The 13,847-nt window shown below is 53.0% G+C and overlaps 6 protein-coding genes across 6 annotated transcripts; 2 read left to right on the top strand and 4 right to left on the bottom strand.

Moving 5' to 3' along the window:
* GUITHDRAFT_107986 (hypothetical protein) lies at nt 1-3,582 on the top strand (the record flags this gene model as incomplete). The annotated part of the gene is made up of 11 exons (XM_005832873.1): nt 1-546; nt 900-1,019; nt 1,067-1,198; nt 1,307-1,486; nt 1,538-1,669; nt 1,897-2,063; nt 2,114-2,213; nt 2,393-2,464; nt 2,509-2,628; nt 2,739-3,446; nt 3,490-3,582. 11 exons carry the CDS (start codon nt 1-3, stop codon nt 3,580-3,582), a joined length of 2,370 nt encoding a protein of 789 aa, XP_005832930.1.
* Nucleotides 3,583-4,151: 569 nt separating this feature from the next.
* On the bottom strand, nt 4,152-4,358 carry GUITHDRAFT_45285 (hypothetical protein; the record flags this gene model as incomplete). Its single annotated transcript, XM_005832872.1, has 2 exons — nt 4,152-4,193; nt 4,236-4,358. Coding segments are annotated over 2 exons (165 nt in total), but the record flags the coding sequence as incomplete, so codon positions are not given.
* A 2,132-nt stretch (nt 4,359-6,490) lies between these two features.
* GUITHDRAFT_107984 (hypothetical protein) lies at nt 6,491-7,335 on the bottom strand (the record flags this gene model as incomplete). The annotated part of the gene is made up of 3 exons (XM_005832871.1): nt 6,491-6,726; nt 6,773-7,071; nt 7,274-7,335. 3 exons carry the CDS (start codon nt 7,333-7,335, stop codon nt 6,491-6,493), a joined length of 597 nt encoding a protein of 198 aa, XP_005832928.1.
* Nucleotides 7,336-8,225: 890 nt separating this feature from the next.
* On the top strand, nt 8,226-9,049 carry GUITHDRAFT_152490 (hypothetical protein). Its single transcript, XM_005832870.1, has 5 exons — nt 8,226-8,244; nt 8,302-8,398; nt 8,459-8,577; nt 8,629-8,694; nt 8,747-9,049. Exons 1-5 carry the CDS (start codon nt 8,236-8,238, stop codon nt 8,807-8,809), a joined length of 354 nt encoding a protein of 117 aa, XP_005832927.1. The 5' UTR covers nt 8,226-8,235; the 3' UTR covers nt 8,810-9,049.
* Nucleotides 9,050-9,105: 56 nt separating this feature from the next.
* GUITHDRAFT_152489 (hypothetical protein) lies at nt 9,106-9,855 on the bottom strand. The gene has a single exon (XM_005832869.1). It carries the CDS (start codon nt 9,844-9,846, stop codon nt 9,379-9,381), a length of 468 nt encoding a protein of 155 aa, XP_005832926.1. The 5' UTR covers nt 9,847-9,855; the 3' UTR covers nt 9,106-9,378.
* A 926-nt stretch (nt 9,856-10,781) lies between these two features.
* GUITHDRAFT_138441 (hypothetical protein) lies at nt 10,782-13,619 on the bottom strand (the record flags this gene model as incomplete). Its single annotated transcript, XM_005832868.1, has 13 exons — nt 10,782-10,873; nt 10,959-11,025; nt 11,162-11,191; nt 11,319-11,485; nt 11,617-11,653; nt 11,706-11,918; nt 12,552-12,606; nt 12,654-12,700; nt 12,754-12,804; nt 12,855-12,920; nt 13,209-13,286; nt 13,363-13,428; nt 13,590-13,619. 13 exons carry the CDS (start codon nt 13,617-13,619, stop codon nt 10,782-10,784), a joined length of 999 nt encoding a protein of 332 aa, XP_005832925.1.
* Nucleotides 13,620-13,847: the final 228 nt, after the last annotated feature.

The following is a 13,847-nucleotide window of genomic DNA, read 5'->3' as shown; positions in this document are numbered from 1 at the left end:
ATGTCGGAAAATGAAGGAGAGGAGGAGAAACCTCTGAACTCTCTCCTCGCTAACACGCGCAAGTCCCGGAGAATCTTCCTCTTCTCGTCTGCCGTCCTTGGATCCATCGCATTGGGGATTGGGCTGCGTCAGGAGGAGGCGAAGGATCTCGCCATGCCGGGCGGCAGGGGTGCAGCAGCGAAGGTGAATGCGTTGAGAGCAGATGCGGACGCCACGAAGAAGGAGCTGCAGAACATCAGGAAGGAGCTGCAGAACGACTTGGCGGACCTCAGAAACGGGATGGACGCGGAGCTGAAGAAGATAGAGGATATCTTGCTGGAGGGAGACAAGGACCTGAAGCCCCTGAAGCCCAAGGACACCAAGTCGTTGGACTCGATGGTGCGGGCGCAGGTGAAGGGGTCGGAGGAGAGCATCGTGAACGCGCTCAAGGAGGTGGAGGAAAGTCTGCTGGACGAGAAGATGAGGAGAGAGGTAAGGGGGATCAAGTCTGAATTCATGCAAAAACAAATCGAACTTGCTTCTGAGTTGAGATCTACGGCGTACAAGGTACTGAAGATATTCTGTTTCTTCCTTCTCCGACTTCCCTTCTGACGGCCTTGTTTGCTCACTCACTCCCCTCCTTGTTCTCCTTGTCATGCTAGACAACAATGGCAGTCTCTGTTTCTTCCTTCTCCGTCTCCCCTTCTGACGGCCTTGTTTGCTCACTCACTCCCCTCCTTGTTCTCCTTGTCATGCTAGACAACAATGGCAGTCTCTGTTTCTTCCTTCTCCGTCTCCCCTTCTGACGGCCTTGTTTGCTCACTCACTCCCCTCCTTGTTCTCCTTGTCACTCTAGACAACAATGGCAGTCTCTGTTTCTTCCTTCTCCGACTCCCCTTCTGACGGCCTTGTTTGCTCAGGTCAACGACAAGGATCTGCAACAGCAGCTGCTGCAGGAAGCCATGGACTTGCTTGAGATCGACCCGACAAGGCCCCTCTCGCTCAAGGAGAAGCTTCGTCGTCAATGGAGCAGCTTGCAGGTGAGAAAGCAGGTGCGGGAGGAGCGAGCGTGACTCGAGCTGCTCAGGGGGTGGTGGAGGAGAAGGTGCTGAAGAATGAAGACATGCTGAAGCAGCTGGATCAAGTGCTGCCCTTCGATCTCTACAAGAAGGAGATCAAGGGAGATGCAGAGTACATCACCTTCCCCTTATTTGGAGGAGTAAGAACATGCTGCAGCCTTCCTCCTCTCCCCCTCCCCTTCCACCTCCTCTTCCCTTCCTGCCATCCTGATTCCCTTCCTCCTCGTCGTTCTCTCACACCTTTGCAGATGACGGTGGAGAAGGCAACGCTGAGCCCTCTGCAAGTCCTCCAAGGAGGTCTGCTCGCCGGAGCAGCAGGGGAGATTCTCAAGGACTGCGTCTCGTTCCCCATGGACACGATCCGTACCAGGCTGATGACGCAGGGCTCTTTCCTCCCCCCCAAACACTCGCCAGAGGCATCGGAGGAGGTACACGGTCCGCCTCCTCCTCGCGCCTTGGGCTGACGTGCTTTCTTGCAGGAGGATTTTACTGAGGGTCAAGTGACGGTGGTCGAGGGGCCGGAGATCGACCTCACGCTCTATACAAAGGATGTCGGGAGGGGAACTGTGATGATCAACAAGCCCAGAGAGGATCCTCGTCGTCTAATCAAGGTCCCCCTCCGTCTCCTCCTTCTCCTCCACCTCCTCCTCCACCTCCTCGCTTTCTTCTCCCTCTTCCTACTTCCTGCCCCTGCCCCCTTCTTGCCTTGCCTCCTTGACCTACCTCTTTCCACCTCTCTCTTCCCCCCTGCTCTTACTTACAGCTACCACATGATATCGATTCTCGTTCTCTCCCTCCCCTGTCTCTGAATTGTAAATTTGCCTGACTGCGAAGACAGCGGCTGGGAGAGCAAGGATCCGCCATGGTCAGCCAGGCGCTGAAGCCCTACAAGGTGCAGCTGCAAAACTTGCAAGCATGGCGACGAGGCGAGCGGATCTGGAACGAGACGACCGTGACACTGAGGAGAGGAGAGAGGATCTGGTCTGAGACGACCCGCATCATGAAGTACTGCTGGACTCCTGCTGGGCCTGAGCGACTCTGATCACTTTCTCCAGCACCAACTTCTGGTCGAGGCTCCCGATCAAAGTCCCCCAGGGACTCTTCAACGATGTCTACCGGGGGGTGACGCCTGTCCTGCTCGCCAGCCCCATCCAGGTGCCTGGCGATCCCTCCTGCTCATGACGTCATTTCACTCCCGCCTGCCCTCCTGCCTGCCGATTCCTTGTTCTTTATCCATTTTGCTCGTCTCGTCCCCTCATCTCATCTCACCTCACCTTGTCCTTCACCTCATCTCCTCTCCTCTCCTCTCCTCTCCTCTCCTCATCTGTGTACAGGGAGCCTTCTTTTTTGGAGCCAAGGACGTGCTCAAGAAGGTCATGCCTGCTTCAGGCTTCAACCCCACACAGGTAAGAGTTCTCGTTCTCCTCACCCCCTGCTGATCCTCCTGCAGACGTTCCTTGCTGGTATCGTGCTGGCAGACTCAGTCTACTGGCTCGTACGTTGTCCAGCTGAGACCGTGAAGACGAGGGTGCAGACGGGCCTGGAGCCCAACTTTGTGGAGAGTGCCAAGGTAGGAGGGCGAGGAAGAGGAGGAAGACCGAAGGAGTGGGAGAGGGAGAAGGCAGAGGATGGGGGGGGGAGGGGGTTTCTGACACTACACCCTCTGAACTCCTACGGCAGACTATCCTGATGAAAGAAGGGCTGTACGGCTTCTATCGCGGTTACATCCCGCTCCTTCAGCTGGACTTTCCCTTCACCATCCTCAACTTCGCGCTCTTCACAGCCTACCAGGGACTGGTGAGCACTTACTTCGGTCACGAACCCACCATCTCCGATCAGTTCGTGGGAGGATTCATCTGCTCCGCCATCACGGCGGGTCTGACATGCCCGCTGTCAGTGGCGAGCACGCGAATTCTGATGGACTCAGGGGGAAATGACCAGGAGGAGGAGGAGGAGGAGGAGAAGGAGAAGGAGCCGGTGTACACGGGAGCCGCTGCAGGTGACAAGAGCTCGTGGACGGAGCTCAAGACGTGGATAGAGGAAGGCATCCACAACATCTCCAAGGACTCCGCGCTGGCTGAAGCCGAGGCGGCGGAGGGGGAGGATGCGGCGAACGTCGGGGTCATGGATCGTCTTGCCTTGGCTTCTGAGAAGACGATAGAGTTTTTCAACCCGGGCAAGGAGGACGAGCAAGCTGGCAAGGAAGGCCAGGCTTCACCTGCGGGTGCTCGCAAGGCCGAAGGGGCCAAAAGTCGCCGGTACACAGACATGCTGGGGACGATGAAGACGATCGTGGAGGAGGAAGGGATCAGAGCTCTTTTCAAGGGCGTCGTGCCGCGCGTGCTCCAGCTGGGGCTCAACCACGCCATCCGCTTCAGCGGCTACCAGGTGAGCTGAGGAGGGTCGGAGCTGGGGTTGACGCCACCCGCAGGCCTCGAGGGACGTGCTGGTGCATGGAATGTTGGAGGGTGACTTGGATCGCACGCTCATTCGCATGTTCACGGGAGGGTTTCTGCCCAAGTAGATTCTCGTCCCTCACTATCCACATGACATGACAGCCCCTTCTGCCCAGCTATCAGATCATTCATGCACCCGAGGCGGGTTCGAAGATCGAGTGTGTGCTGAGGTGGACAAGTTGTATATATTACTCTATCCAGAAATTTACATGACACAGCGCAACGAAGAAGCTGTTAATTAACCTGACGCCTTTTGATCCTCTCTTTCCTACCTCTCACTAGCTGGCGTATCGCGGCTTCCTTCTTCTGCCCTTCTCTCTTGCTCGCTGTCTGCCTCGTTGGTCGAGAGCGCCATCTTGTTGACTACAATCGGTGCTCCTGGAGGTGCCATGCCGGAAATCAGATCGCCCAGAACTTCGCCTTCTTCGCCAGATGATCCGCCTCCTGCGACATTCCAGTCAGCTCGCCGTGTCTATCAGTGCTCTAGTCATGAACCTCCTTGAAGATCCATGAGACCCTCTAGCCCTTGCGGTGAACCCTTCAACTTCTGTGCCATCCCTCGAACCATCACGTCGGCTGCTGTGACCTTGGCATACCCAGACAGCGAAGCTTGCTGCTTGTCTTGCAACATCGGCTGCCAGATCCGCTTTCGGGCATTGACAAACCAGTAGCTGACCTGCTCCCCTATCAAGAGAAGACATCGTACGTGATGCGAGCAAACCTGAGCGGTTGTTAAGCCTGTCTTCTCAGCGAGCAGCTCTTTGTCTGAATCATCGGGATAAGGGTGCATGATATGCTCTTCAAACCATTTCTTCAATTCATCCACTGTCTCCTTCGGAAAGTTCTTCCGCTCTTTCTTTGGCCCATCTTTTTTACTGCTGTCAGACATCTTCACTGCCTTGGAGTCTGAGTTCGAACCAAACTTGTCTGGGTCTGCAGCATTGAACTCATATAAGCTACACAAAAAGGGAGAATGTTACTGTAAATCATTTCTTGGCTGGGAAATGAATTTCCTGCCTGCTAAATGACTTGGATTAGGTCAGGTGCAGAGAAAGAAGAGAGATGTACTTGTAATCTTGAACTATCTTTGAATTCTCCGATTTTGTTGAGTGGAGTGAAAGAATTGATATGGCCTTCAGTCCTCGCTCTCAATCTGAAGACGAGGGGAGTAAGCCGGAATATACCAAAAAACATTTCTCAACGGAACGATTGAAAAGGTGAGCAGCATTACTTTGCAATAAGCTCTTGAGCTCTAGTCCGTTTAGCTGATTGTGGAGAATCCTGTGTGGTTTTAGTGGCTCTTCAGACAGAATGACTTGATTTACCTTGATGTCATTCGAAGGTACCAAAGGTCGCTTTGGGGGGGATGATCCCTAAGAAAACAAAAGATCAATTGCCAAATCTGATATCAAACTATTTCTTACAGGTGAATCTTTGTCGCTGATCAAATTGCCGAGTCTTTGACGAAGGTTTGACATTTTTTTGAATTTGTCTTCTCTGTACATTACTTTCAGCGATATTCAACAAAAAACCTCTAGGCAGAACCTGCTCAGTGGAGACCTGGAATTTTCAGGGGTGCTGTCTGTTGGATCATTTTCTGAATTCTTGTTAGAAGGACCTGATTCATCCTCTTTGTTCATTGCTGCGTTGTTTTCCTGAGCCACATGTCACATTTCTGATTTGACACGATGCAGATAATGCATACCGCAGCCTTTCTGACTGTGAGATGTGGAGAATGGTTTTGCGATCCTTGACTCTGCATGTTTTGCAATGGCCCTTTTCAAATCGGATGTACTTGCTGACTTTGTTCTGGAATCCAAATCAAAATTCTCGGACAAGTCGCTGTAGGAGTTGTGAGCGAAGTTTGTGTCTTGGGAATTGGGTAAGATCGGAGAGATGGATGATTTCTTTCTCTTCAGAAGCGCCTTGTCTGCAGATGTAACAGCTCTTCCAACCTTTCTCCTGCCATCATCTTGTCGTCTGCTCTCGTCGTCGTCCTCCCGCCCTCAGAGCGAAGTTGAAGTTCCATGGGCGGCAAGCGAGAAATCACCTGGGTCAGGCTGGAGAAGAAAATTAGAGGGGGTAGGGTAGGGGTGGGTAGGAATGGTGGGGCAACCCAGGGGTCAATGTAATACAAGAGGGTGGTCAAGCCTCGGATGCTGGATTGGCGGGAGCAGGTAGGGTACTCGTCATAGCACCCACCCGTACTCTTTCTGAAAACTTGGTCTCGAGGAGACCGGTATCACTGAGTACCCCCACTACCCCATCACAGGACACCACCGGGTTACCCATCATGTCAAATCCCATTTGTGCCTGAGGTGGGCCCAAGCACAATTCAGTTGCCGACTGAGCGGGCCTACCGAGCCTCCGAGAGTCGCCTCTCGGAGGCTACAAGCCCCGGGCCGGCGTGACCGTGGCACCGGACTCACCGTTGAGTCTAAGGCCCGGGTCGGCCCCGGCCCGGCCCACTTGGCTTCAACGGCGGAAGCGGGCTCGCCGCCGGGTGACCGTCAGTTCAAGCACTCACTGTCGGCGGCGAGCCAGCCTCCGGGAGGCTCGGTACGGTACTGCACTGCACTGCGGCAGCCACCACAGTAGTGACTTGACTATCGGAACCATGCAAAGCCATGTCGTGTGGAAGTTCGGAATTTTCGCAATTCGAAAACTTGGCTTCAAGTTCCGACTGATCCTGGGGTGAAAGTCCAGCAGGTACTACGGTATCCCCAACGATGAACAGCAACTTTTTCAAGAGAACGGAATACTTTCAAAGATCATCCAATTTATCGCCAAAGTCAGCAAACTCCTCGTTCACTGCTTGTACATTCTGAAGGTTCCATTCCTCGGGAGATTGAATGGCCGGATGCTTGATATACACATACAGATAAAGCCCAGAACTGTTCACGCAAGAAAACAAGACGAAAAAGAAAGTAAAGAACAAGTTAGATGAATGCACAAGCAACAACAAAATATCAAGGTTCACCTGCCAAATAAGAACATGGAAAACAGTGTGAGAGTGAACGATCCAGACAACAAGGCATAGATTGCACAGAGAAAAGATGCACCCAATTGGAAGAACAAAGTCATCGCAGAGAATGACTGAGCATTCTTAGACTTCCAAACTTTGCTCATTTGCGGAATCTGACCTCCTGCCCACATCAGAGCACCGAGAGTCGCAGCTGCAGTCGCAACATTCCCACCTCTTGCCTGGTTGCCTAAGACATGGTCAGCGACTTGCAACATGAGGTATCTTGTGACCACCTGCAGGGCACTTGCATGGAGCGGAGGAGCTTGGAGCAGAGATCTGATTCTGTACATCTGGGAATCCTGAAGCCCGCATCGGCTGGGAGTTCTGCTTGTTTCCATCGATAAGGAAGGATGAGTCCTTTGAAGGCATAGATGGCATGCTCACTGTCCCTAACGTCTCTTTGGAGGGATCATATCCCATCGTCTCGCGTGAATCTCGGGAGCTCTGCCTTTGCCCAGTAGCCGTTGACGACAGGAACAAGATGATCATGAAGGTAATCGTAACTACACATCCCATCGTGTTAACGCCGTTTCTGTACAAACACAAAAGTAAGCGCTATTACTGAAAACACTGACACCGAAAACACGGTATAGCTTCGAGATGTCGCGCAAGATCACATCGAACAAAGAACCTACAATATCGAAATGTATTCCGATGTTCTTTCCGAAAACCTCCCTTCCTGGTTTCGATGGCCCAATAGGGAATATTGCTGCTGCTGTGTACCACGGCTATACCTTGTCCTCGCTTCTTGTCCTTGAGCTTGTCTTGATCTCTTTCCATCGTCCACCGTCGACATTTTCGTTCCTCCTTCCCCTCGCAAGCCTATCTGATCGCACCCATGCTTCCCATCCCTGACATGGCAAGATTGTCCACATCCCCACACTGACCAAAGTGGACTGAGACCCCTGGAGGACCCCCTCGAGGACGCAATAGAGGACCCCCTAGAGGACCCCTAGAGGACCCAGAGGGAAGGACCCACCCCTGTGGAGAGCCTATGACCTACCGTCAAAAACACGTTTACTTGGCGAATGAGGGTACCCACCCTGTCTTCCTCCAGTAGTTTTAAAACACTGGAGAAGTTCGAGGGGGAGTGGTGGTGGTGAGAGGGATGGGGTGGGGTGGGGTGGGGTGGGGTGGGTGGGGTGGATGGGGGAGGTGGGGTAGGAATGGGATGTAAGGGGTGGGGGCTATTGTATGGGCGAGTGTTTGATTTTCTTCAATTTCCGCTAAAATCAATATGTCAGATGCCAAATTTTGAATATCTGCCTAACATTTTGGATGACTCTGAAAATTCTACCAAAATTGTTATCACTCCGATCGTGCAGGTTCTTCACCCACGACCACCCCCTCTCAGACCCCAGTTCTTCTACCCTGGGACTGCTACCCCCACCACCATCTCTAGTCTTCAGGATAGTCTAGAGTACCCTACCCCATAAAACCCACCCACCCACTGGCTGACATTCGTTCTTCCTTCGCTTGCTTGAGAAGCTGCGCGAAGCAAGCGTGTTTGCAGGCTCTCCTCCTCCTCCTCCTCCTCCTCCTCCTCCTCCTCCTCCTCCTCCTCAGCCTTACTGAGTGATACCATCTCGATCGATCTACGTCTTGCTTTCCAGCACTTACTGCAAGCCGAGCTACACCTCTTCCTGAGCGGAGAACCTTTCACAAGAACCCGAGAGTCTTTAGGTTCCCACTCGCAATGGCACCGGTAAGTCAGACGCGGCCAAGAATTTTTTTCACGCCTCTGACAAGAGAATTGTTTCAGTTACCTTCTGTCTTCTCTGCGGTTTTTCGTGTGGCTGCTGTGGCTGCACCAATTGTTGGGCGTGCGCTTGTGGATGCTTACAAGCAAGCGATGATAAGTGAGTCTGCAAGACGTTCAGTCGACCAGGCAGGGCTGAGAGTTTTTGTTTTCCTTGTAGATGCACAAGCTGGAGGGGCGGCAAGGCAGGCTGTTCTCAAGAGCTCGAAGATGTCAAGGGATGAAGCGATAAAGATTCTCAATGTTGAGAAAGCGGCAGATATAGAAACTATCAAACAGGTATCGTTTTACATGGTATACTAACGTGTTCGTGATATGGATTATCAACAGAAATACAAGCTCTTGTTTGAAAACAACGATCCTTCAAGAGGTGGATCGAAGTACTTGCAGTCCAAGGTATATATCTGGAGCAAAGTCTGTGAGGTTCGGTGAAACCTTGGTTCTACAGATCGAGGTAGCACACAGGATTTTATCAGAGGGTCAGGGGGGTGAGGCTAAACAGCAGACATGAGGGAGAGATAGGTTAATCTTCAAGAGGTTCAGCAAGGTCGATCACATTGTGCATGTCGGACGTCCGTTGTTTTCTATCTAAGCATGCTGGGTTTGAGTCAGACAGAAATCGAGATGTGATCAAAGCAACTGAACTGTTTTGGGGGCCAGAGAAGTGTTATTTATTTGGCTTTTGTCATCGACGATTCGTCGAGATCCATGGCCTCAATGTAGCAATTTTGTTTGGCATCGATCAAATAAATTATTGTCGAAATAAGAAGGAGGGAATTATTGCTTCTCTTCTCCTATCAGAATCATCTGTGCTGATTAAGTTTTATTCAGAGATTCTAATCATGACAAGGGTCGCGTTCCACCATCTCACTTCTCTCACACCAAGTGTAGTACCACAGACGATGTTATGCACCCCACCTTCATCCTTTGCAGCTTTGCAGAGTTTTGCGCTCAAGGCTTTCCCTCAGTCGTCCCGTTTGAAGAAAGTCTGTCAATGCGCGGGTATTGCCCTCCATGTATCTGAAAGCATGCGAAGAAATATGCCGTGGCCCACCAAATCCCGACCACGGCCAATTAACCTCATCCACCTCGCCGGCGGCATGATGGTTTATATCCTCTGCCTCCCCCCCCATTGTTCATATGACTAAACCCACTTGCGTTGTCCCAATAGTCCCTCGTGTCCTTGGGCTTCTTTGTCTCCGGCTTCTTTGCAGATCTACCTTGGCTTGCTGCTTCCATCTCCTCCAACTGTTGTTTTCTTCTCTCTTCCTCAATTTCAGCAAGGTGTTTTCGTTTTTCGGCAGTTTCTATTTCATATCTTGCCTGTTGCAGTTCTCTTATCTTCCTCATGGAGTCGTCTCTGGATTTGAGCTTTGCCTCCAACTTCATGGTACCGTAACTTTCTTTCAGCTTGCGCACAATGAAATATAGCAACACAGCGAGCATGAAGACAAGGAAGCCATACTCCTCAATGTAGTCGATGAATGTTGCCGGCTCCTTTCTTGCTGCCATGGCTTCTTCCATACCCTGCATCCCAACCCCTTCCATTACTGCTTCCTCCCCTTCCACAGCCAACCTGGATTTCACCCTTTCCACCTACCCACCCTTGTAAACTCAGTACCCCTGTAAACCCCTTTACATTGTCTGGCAAAAGACCCCCCTTTCCAATGATGAACAAATTCAAAGGCCACCCCCTACCCCACCGTTTCCCAGCGCCGGTCTCGAGCGTGGTACCATTGAAAAGGGGGGTAGTTGAGCAAGGCTCAAACCCAGCAAGGTGGGTCTGATTTGAGGTAATTGGTAGGGTCAGGGTGGATAACCACTCAATGGAGGGGTGGGTGTACTGCTAGTTGATCAAAGCATCGACGTCACCAGCGCCCGGCCGGGCCGGGCGGCGGCCGCCGGGCTGCCGGGCCGCGCCCGGCCCGCGGGCGGCCCGCCGGGACTCGGTCACCGGGTTGAGCGGCACGGGGGCCCGGGGGTTCAACGAGTCGGATCGATCGGGGCGGATAGCACAGTGTGAAAGTAAAGGATGCACCCTTGAAGGGTACCGGGTACCGTCAACTTAACTGCGGGTGACTGGGGAGAGGCGGGGGCCCGACTGCACCGCGGAGTCCGCCGTGACGGTAACGTTCATCATGGGCGCCCTCAACTTCCGACAGGTACGGTACAATGCTGGAGAGCACCGTGAGCTTGTCACGGCCGCGGGCGAGTCCGTGACACTGATCTGACGCCGGTAGCCACCAGGGTAACTCAGGCACCACATGCTGAGCCTAGTAACAAGTACACAGTGGCGTGACTGAATAGCCCCCCTACACTGAGAGTTGAAACGACTCTGCCGTGACTCGCGCTCACTGCAGGCTGACTGAGTAAGTCACCGGGCCCTCAGTGCTGAGTAGCCGCACGGCGGGGGCCTCCATGACGGATGCAGAGACGGCGCAGCGGCCAGTGAGACTCAGACGATTTATTGGGGGCTGATAGGTTCAAGGGCGAGGAAAGAGAGAGTAGAGGAGAACAAAGAAGAGACTGGCAGACATGGCAAGGAGAATGTCTCGCTGCGACGACCCCGCTGCGACTGAAGAGAAGGGCAGTCAGAGATGTTGAACAGCGAAGGAGGGAATTGAAGAGGACGGAGGAGGACGGAAGAGGAGGCATAGCACCATCTGTGTTCATGGAATCCGGGCGAAGCATGTCTGCGACTTTGTTGAATGACAGGACCAAAGAATCCTGAGCAGCAAGGAGCGTTAGAGCCGCAAGGGAGCGAGACAGGCGCGAGTTCCTTCTTCGCAGGCAAGGATTCCATCTCCTGTCCGACAAGGTGAGGAGGCGAGATAAGGGGAGAGGGCCACGTCACCGCTCGGACCTCCTCCAGCTCCTGCAGCATCTCCTGCACCTGCACCTGAGCATGAGGCAGCGGACGGGGATGTAGACGGAGAGACCCTCCTCGACTTGGTGGCCGAGAAAGAGACGAGCTGGGGCAGGAAGCTGTAAGTTCAAGGGCCGAGGGCCGAGGCTCGCACCTTATACTCCCGTTGGCTCAGCCGTTGGATCTGCTCCTCGAGGTCCTTGAGCTGGTCCAGGAACTCGCCGTGCTCTCGGAGGGAGATGGAGAGGCGCGCGCGGGAGCTCGTGAACCTGGTCTCTGCCTTGGTGAAGATAGTCTCCAGCGTGACGGTGATGGGCACGCCTTGACGAAGATGTGAGGAAGGGAGGGAGGGAGGGAAAGGAGGGAGGGAAAGGAGGGAGGGAAAGGAGGGAGGGAGGGAAAGGAGGGAGGGAGGGAAAGGAGGGAGGGACAGGAGGGAGGTAGGTGAAGACCGTGGTTGTCAAGGAGACGGAACCCGTTCTCAAAGGCCTGGGGATCAGAGTCAAGTTAATGACTGTCCTATCATCACACAACTCATCACATGAAGGTCAAGATCGATCTTTGGTTTGCTCTTCGACTCGAAATACACTTGAAACAGGTTGGCCTTGGTCAGACCTGCTCTGTTGTCACTTGCTTGCCTCAAGAGTTTCGATGGACCCAAGTCGGAGGACTTGGTAAGGCGCAGCATGGAGGAAGACTTGAAGGCGAGGAGGAGCTGGAGGGTTTGAATGTCTTCGTTCTTCGGGACCCTCAGCTGAGAAGGAAGCATCATCCGAAGGAAGTGGAGAGGGAGTGGGGAGAGGGGCAGGAGGAAGTGAGAGATCAGGAGGGAGAGGGGGAGAAGGAATGGGTTGGGGAGAGGAGAGATGGCGGTGAAGAGAGAGAGGAGGAAGGAGAGGGAGAAGGGCAGGGAGAGGGAGAGAAGAGGGGAGGGGCTAGGATGCCAAAGTGGGGAGCGCAAGGGGGAAAGTTGAGAGAGGATATAAGAGGACATGAAAGGGAACAAAGAGGAGAAGGAGAAGGAGGAGGAAGAGTGGTACTAGTAGTGATCGACGAGGGGGAGGAGCAGGAAGAGGAACAGGATGAGAGCTATACGCTTTCTTACAGTCATACTCTCCGTCCATCCTGGAAATCCTCCATGTTTCTTGCACACTGAAGTCGACTGGGCCTCGCTCCTGCGAGGAAGAAGAGATGATCGTCAATAGACAACAAAGATCGCGAATATACGGCTGAGATCATACACAATCATCATACACAATCATCATCATCATCATCATCGACATCGCTGACAGACATCGCTGTCAGACAACAACAGAAAATAAACGTCGTGAATAACAACAAACATCGTCAAAGTATCAAACAGACTGGACTTGTGTTCAACTCACACCCTCTTCCCGGCCTGATTCACAAACATCGTCTCCACATAGCAATCCGGAGCAATCCTGGGAAAACTTGACGAGACAGGAACGAAACAACAACTTTCTGTCACCCTTCCCATAATCTGCAGCACAGGTAGCCGACCCTTGTCACTCGAAACTGCCAGGGAGCAATCAGGACGGGAACTTAGCCCTGAATCATCCTCCTCGCACCCGGAACGTCCACTCCTCGTCCTCGAGGAATTGCACAAAGTTGGTGAGCTCCTGAAGAGTTTGAAGATGAGGAGGAGAACAGGTGGCAGAGGGGAGGCGACCAGAGGAGAGATCTGATTGTGATCGAGAGCTGTATGATTCTTCTGCGTCCATTGGTCCACAGAGATCTGAGGTGATGAAGAAGAAGTAAGGTGCGCAAGTAGAGCATGCGAGCAACGAGTGATAAGAACTCAGATGTGGATGATGATGATGATGATGATGATGATGATGATGATGATGATGATGATGATGATGATGACGATGACAAAAATGATGATGACGGTGATGACGATGATGAAGAAGACGATGATGATAATGATGATAATGATGACGATGATGATTATGATTATGATGATGATGATGAAACGGATGTCTTTCGAGAGGTTAGGTTGAGTGAGATGAATAAAAAACCTCACCTTCACTCTCGTCGTTTTCTTGTTCTGACCCAACACGCTCTCCCCGTTCTTCTTCTTCATCTCCACCCAACATTCCCCCTGTGCTTCCATCACATGAACCCTCATCCTCTGCTCTGCTGCTCCCCTCTCCCCCCCCTTTCCTCCTCTTCCGTACCGACTGGAGTATACTTTTGATCTTTATCTTTGCCCTCCCGATCAGCTCCTTGAATTTCCCTCGGTTCTGCTCACATATCAGCACCCTCTTTCTCCTTGTCCGTCCTCGTCCGCTTCCCCTTCATACCTCCTTCACCTCCTCCAACTCTTCACTCTGTACCCTCTTCCTCCCTCCGCCCTCTGCCCCCCGGCCCCTCCTCCCACACGCCTTCCCTCGCTTCCCCTCACATCATCGTAGAGCATCAGCGTCAGGTCCATGCTGAGTGAGTCGATCGCAAACACAAACTGAAACCATCGATCAGTCCCATTCTCCTGCTCTTCCTCCTGCTCTTCCTCCCTCCCTCCCTCCCTCCCTCCCTCCCTCCCTCCCTCCCTCCCTCCCTCCCTCCCTCCCTGTCCTCACCTCTTCATTCCATGACCCCGCGTACTTCCCCCACGCCGTCTCCGTGCGGTAGGTTGTCTCCCCGCAGCAGATCTCCAGCAGCG

The sequence above is a fragment of the Guillardia theta genome, assembly GCF_000315625.1.
Source record: "Guillardia theta CCMP2712 unplaced genomic scaffold GUITHscaffold_32, whole genome shotgun sequence".
NCBI classification, from domain to species: domain Eukaryota; class Cryptophyceae; order Pyrenomonadales; family Geminigeraceae; genus Guillardia; species Guillardia theta.
This window is presented reverse-complemented; position numbering and strand designations above follow the sequence as displayed.

Coding starts and splice junctions, on each gene's coding strand:
- GUITHDRAFT_152490 (XM_005832870.1), top strand. Junction 8,578..8,628: donor ATATAGAAACTATCAAACAG/GTATCGTTTTAC, acceptor GATTATCAACAG/AAATACAAGCTCTTGTTTGA. Junction 8,695..8,746: donor CGAAGTACTTGCAGTCCAAG/GTATATATCTGG, acceptor TTGGTTCTACAG/ATCGAGGTAGCACACAGGAT.
- GUITHDRAFT_152489 (XM_005832869.1), bottom strand. CDS start 9,846: ATGGAAGGGGTTGGGATGCAGGGTATGGAAGAAGCCATGGCAGCAAGA.